Genomic DNA, 5,925 nt, shown 5'->3' with positions numbered 1-5,925 from the left:
GGAAATTTTTATTTTTAAGCAACACAAAGCAATCATTTCCAGACATGCAAAAGAGGCAGAATACAACAAAAAACGATTGATGTTTCTTCCCGAGTGGATAAATTATTCCACCCTAGCTTAGCTTCCTGTTAGGTGATCAACAAATTCCACTCAATTCACGAAGAAAAAGAAACTCATTATTTTATTAATATATAGACCTAATAATTCAAAACATTGGGGAACTTCGACAAGACATACTACTCTATATATTCTACAAAATTTACAAAAAGAGAGAAAAAAAAAAAAACAGAAGGGTATTGTTCATCATAGTGGACATATTTGTAAGAGCATACGGGGGGGAGAGGCCTCATTGAGAATTGCGACCATGTACAACCATCACCCCTTTCAAATTTTATTTTGAATGTTTTTTCTCTAAGTACCCAAAAACTATCAAAGACAACAAAGTTCATTACACAAACCAGATTCGAGAATTAAGCACATAAATTATATATGTGATTTGGTTAAGTAGGCATGCTGCTAGCTACCAGAAGAAATTGTTAAGCTGAGATGGCGCTTGCGAGTCTTCCAGGTCGTGTGACGGGGAATGTACGTGTCTCCCTTCGTATGTTGTTATTACCATCCTCGGATCCTCTGCTAATCTCTCCACTCTTTTCTTGACCCGACAATTATCTTGCGTACATCGATAGTAGCTCCTGCATTTCGTATACATTTTCCCCAAGCAAATTTAGTACTTTGTTTTTTGCTAATAATATGGGGTGATGAGTAAGGTTCAGTTGCATGTGAAATAAGTGTTGTTCATGACATAACATGTGAATGCAGCAAATGGAGGAGAAAGATGTCTGCTATAGATATACAAATGCCAGGGGCTTGTTTTTTCAACTATATATTTAATTATAGCATCTTATTCTGCTAAAGCAAAACTGCAAGAAATATCTGTAAATATAAGAAATGTGATCACCATTGTTCATTCATCCAGGCTTGTACATGCTGCAAATTGAACTAGTAACAGGCAGAAATTAACCAAGGGCCATGCATGAGGTTATCATTGATGAAACAGTGCAAAGCATTGTATTCTTTGTAAAAGCAAATTCACAATCTACATATTGGAAATCATCTCCTGAACATGGCGAAAGTTTACCACTAATGCTGCAAGGCCGCTAGAAAAACTCCAAATAAATAGAATCCAAAAAAAAAAAAAAGAAAGAAAGAAAAAGAAAAAGGTCTATCTTTGGAAGTGTCAGATCATATAACAAATCATTAATTTCATAATAGCTAAGTAGAGAATGGATAAAAGAAAGAGAAAAAAGTGAAAAAAAGAAAGAGGAGAGATCATGTAACAGAGAAATCAATAAGTATGGGTAAATAAAGTGAAAACCAGGGCATTCTTTGTGAGAATCTGAAGGCCGCATGAAGGTGGACATGGTCACTGTGTTTCATAATAATCAAATTAATCAAAGCAACAATAAGTCCTCAGTTATGATTACCAAATGGGGGCTACAATTTGGATTAGGAGGCGTCCTCTCACATATAACATATAGGGAGGGGCCCTACTAGCTCCACTCCTCATTATTTTGTTTGGGGAAATATATTACTGATAATATTAGAATGTAAATATCTATATATACTAACTAGGAACTTTCATTGGTGATGATGAATGCAAAATATTTAAATTGCCCCTCACATACTGTCTTGAATGCAGACAACTTCTAAAACTGTTTTGCCACGAAAAACCATTATAGCAATTTATTTTAATTCTTTTTTTTCTTCAAAAAAAAAAAAAAAACCAACCCTTTGAAAAGAAAATGTTAATTTAACTAGAATCCCCTTCAATCCTTTACTACATTGTTAGTTCTTTTCTATTACCAAAAAGAAAGGAAATAAACCTAATTAAGCAAATAATTGCCAGAATGGTTATACTTAGCAAAAATAGATCACAGTTAAAAGATTTAAACCTTTGTACGTAACAAGGGTCTAATTACATTATAACATACTCAAAATCCTCAATGTAACTTATCCAATAAAAAGAAAAAAACCCCTTCATGAACCAATGATTACCAATGGAAAATCATTCTTGAAGTAAATGTTTAAAAAGCAAAAGAACTATTTATTTTCACTCACGGGAATTGGGTTTTTGGAGTGAACGAAGTCTAAAAATAGCCTAAAAATAGTGACATTTACCATCAAAATATGAATTCCAAGCTTATATCCCCATTTCAGAAGAGAAAAGATCTTAGGTTTAGTTCTTAATAGTATGAAAAATATACATATGACCTTTTAATTTAGTTTGGATATATAGACGTATAGTCTAATAGGGCTTTGCGGATTGAAGAATATTTTAAGTGTTTTCTCCTATTGAGTATTGACCCATCCTTCCTCCCAAGTAAACCAGGCTTTCTGTGAGAAGTTAAAGTCAAAAATGATCATAATAAACAGTTGAAAAAACAACAGCCCCTGGACGATAAGACATGATTCAGCACTTATGCGGGGCTGAAATTTCTAATGCAAATTGAGGACATTAAGCACGCTTTTGACTCAGCACATATTGCACATTATTCTCCCTTCAGCCCCCGATAATTTTTCGAAAAGCATGATATGCAAAAACCCAAAGTATATAACTGTATAATTATGCATTCTTTTAGTCATTCAGAGCTGAAATCATTGCCTTGGAAATTTTTCTCTACTTTGTAAGAAAGTCTGTTGGTTTTCTACATGGTGACAAATTAAAAGTGAGATCCTTGTCAACATGAAATGAGTAAAATACACTGTTTTAGCAGCTGCACAATGCATAGAATTCATACTACAAAAGCACTCAGGACCAAAACCCCTACGGTCTATACGTTGCATTGCGTCCTTTCTATCATCCATTTATGTCAACAATTAGCTAAGCAGCTTAGCACAAACTACCAGTACACACAACGACTTTGAAACCACGTTTACTTTCTTTTCTTTTTTTAATACTTAATTTAAGTAAGGATTTGAACCTGAAATCTCTTTGTCGAAAACGAAGCATCTAACTCTTATCGAGATGATATTTTGACACTATCATCGGTAAAGCATTTACTTCTATCTTTTGAAAAGAAAATTATTTTAATGCGAAAACACTTTAGTTTCACAAAAAGTGAGTAAAAAAATATATATCTACTGAATAATATTGCCTCTCCCGCTATAATATTTTGCACATCCTGCATGTTCAAAGAAGTAACATAGAAATTTGTTGTGATAATGAATCTGTACACCCAGGGTTTACTGTCACTGTTCTAGTCTAGATCTTCTTCGTTATAAAATTGCTCTCATTATTATGTTTAACTTTTGTCATCCTTATAATGGCTGCTTAATCTTCTCCTGACTCATGGCATGCAATAGGGAATCTCTATTTAACCATAGAGTACATATACCATTTTTATTCTGGCATTGCCAATTTGCCATCTATTTGGCATTGTTAAAGATCTTCTACCTTCCTTTTTAGGGTGCATTATAATTGATCAATTGTTGTACATTTTTTTTCCTTTTTATCTTTACATTGTGATTTTGTATCTTTTGAAGGTAATAATTACTAGTTCTTTTAGGCTTTAAAATTTCTTTATTGTAATTTCATGATTAATATATACCCATAATTACCCATATTCAGATCTCATGCAACATCAAGCCTGTAAAGCCTACTAGTCATGATAACATGTATAATTACAGAGAGAGAGAGAGAGAGAAGAGAAAGACAGAACAAAAGATAAATAAAAGGAAGGAAGCATAGCATGTGTATGGGGTACAACTAAGGCTAAAAACTTCATGTGAATGTTAGTAACTTTTCCTGGAGATTTAAGTGTTAAAAAGCAAAAAAAAAACAAAAAAACAAAAAGAAGATTATTATTTTTGGAATGTGCAATTAACATACCTGGGATGCTGGGTGTTCTTTACCACTTTCTGGCCGTACTTTCTCCACTTGTATCCATCATCCAACACATCCACATCGCTCATGGTCTTGAAGCAAAACCTAGGCTCCCTCACCTTTCTCCTTGCTTTTATCCTTTTCATCTTCATTGCTGAAACGCCTAGATGATCATCTACACCAATTTTCTTGCTTCCCAAACACTCGTTTACCTCTCCCCAGGCCCTAAAAACATATCAAACGAGACCCCAATATCATTTACTAAGACATACAAGGAGATATATCTGCGCTGCATGGAAACCAAACTTTTTTTTCCTCTTTTTCTTGGGTGATTGAAATTGAACAAAATTAGTAAATATTCAATAGAGTCTTACTATTTCATTTTACATGCAAGGTAAGAAAAGGAAGAAAGATGGAAATGAATAAAACTAAGAAAAAGGAAGAAAACCAAATGAATCTTTGCATGATTATTATTATTGTAAAAGCGCGATATTTTTACCAGAAATTTGCACTAGATCTCTGCAAGGAAAGGAGCTGGGGCCCTCCAAAATCAGAGGCAGAGTCATCTCTATGCTTTGCAGTGGTGGCAGATGAGAGTAGGGTTTCAGTTAGATTAGCAGCAGAAGGTGCATCGGCTGATTCTATACTGAAGGCTTTGAGAGATTGGTGGCAACCCAATGGAGCTGGGCAACTCAAGTTTGCTGGAAAAGCAAAGAAACCCATCTGAGTAGGCATCTCTTGCTCCTCAAACAAGCCTTGGTTTAGCATGGCTTGGGAGGATGATGACATCTCTTTAGTTTCTATCTCTCTGGAGGCTTGTGGAAGATTAGAAACAAATTGAATTAGCTCTCGGTTCCTTTTATATAGGAGAAAAACTTGGGTCGTTAGCCAGGGATTTTAGATTATCTACTACAAATAGAAGGAGTCTAGGTTAAAAGAAATCGAGGAGGGTCTCTCTCAAACTTGTAGGATAGAATCATAGATAGACAAAGAGAATTATACTGGTAAGATTTTATTATGAAATGAAAGTAGTAACCAAATACCTTTAATGTGACCAACCACTTTTCTTTTTGGCTCTTCTTTCTGCTTTTTCCCTCTGTATGTAAAAAAACTAATACTTACTAGAAACTAAAAAGACCCTTTAAATATTTATTAGCTATAAGAAATCATGGAGTTTATATAAAGGGATATTGTTTTTTTGTTTCATGTCCAGCCCTTCATTTTTGAACTTTTATCTCGAATTTTAAATGCAAAAGGAAAAAGAAAAGTGGAAGTGGAAGGTGTAAACCGTGACATGCTACTATCTGTTTAGACTTTTTATTGATCAGCAAATTTGGGTTTTTAGATTTATATGTAGTGCAAGGCATGTTACTTTTTGACCTCAAAAGCATGGAAATTTCATGTCTCATTTGTTAGTGGAATTTTCCTGTGTTAAGGAGGTCAACAATAGGCGACAAATTGGTTAATTTTATAGCCGCTTAATTTCTATGGCCAAGAATTGCATGGAAATTCCATGCACTCCGTTGTCATCGAAGTTGGCTAAACCTACACCTCCAAGGTGAAGCAAAAGAAAAAGCGAAAACAGTTGAGTACGCAACAATTCATAGATAGAGAAATCTTAAGTATATATAATCGGGCATCATAATAAGAAGTGAAAAAGAAAATTATAAACTATCATTCACCAGAATCATATTTTTTCTGTCATTTTCTACGGTTTCTTTTGCATATAATTTAACTTTCTAGGGTTTCCTTTTAGCAACAAGGAAAGGAAAAAAAACAAAGAAAAGAAAAGAAAATATCAAGGGCAATGATGATGAATCTTGGGTGCAAATCTATCCCCCTCTGCAATCAGCGGTGAAGATATCATTATGATTGATGAAAGAGGCTCTATTTGACTTTTGGCAGAAAAAAAGCTTCTCACCTTTTCTCACCTGCCCTTTTGCTATTTCACTTTCCATACATATACTTCCTCCAAAACCAAAATCCAACCCCACCTCTCTCCCCCTTCTCTCTCTCTCCACCCACCATTTCTCAAATTCCAA

The 5,925-nt window shown here is 34.3% G+C and overlaps 1 protein-coding gene across 1 annotated transcript; it reads right to left on the bottom strand.

Annotated features, from left to right (window-relative positions):
- LOC18611706 (probable WRKY transcription factor 13) lies at positions 174–4,893 on the bottom strand. The gene is made up of 3 exons (XM_007048103.2): positions 4,383–4,893; positions 3,890–4,108; positions 174–692 (listed from the first exon to the last, which is right to left on the bottom strand). The coding sequence occupies exons 1-3, from the start codon at positions 4,670–4,672 to the stop codon at positions 521–523; spliced, it is 681 nt and encodes a 226-aa protein (XP_007048165.1). The 5' UTR covers positions 4,673–4,893; the 3' UTR covers positions 174–520.

This window comes from Theobroma cacao, chromosome 1, assembly GCF_000208745.1.
Source record: "Theobroma cacao cultivar B97-61/B2 chromosome 1, Criollo_cocoa_genome_V2, whole genome shotgun sequence".
Classification (NCBI taxonomy): Eukaryota; Viridiplantae; Streptophyta; class Magnoliopsida; order Malvales; family Malvaceae; genus Theobroma; species Theobroma cacao.
This window is presented reverse-complemented; position numbering and strand designations above follow the sequence as displayed.

What these genes read in the sequence shown, in the direction of transcription:
- LOC18611706 (XM_007048103.2), bottom strand. Translation starts at nt 4,672, where the DNA reads ATGTCATCATCCTCCCAAGCCATGCTAAACCAAGGCTTGTTTGAGGAG. An exon ending in AGATCTAGTGCAAATTTCTG is followed by an intron (nt 4,109 to 4,382) that starts GTAAAAATATCG and finishes ATATGTTTTTAG; the next exon opens with GGCCTGGGGAGAGGTAAACG. An exon ending in AAGAACACCCAGCATCCCAG is followed by an intron (nt 693 to 3,889) that starts GTATGTTAATTG and finishes TACGAAATGCAG; the next exon opens with GAGCTACTATCGATGTACGC.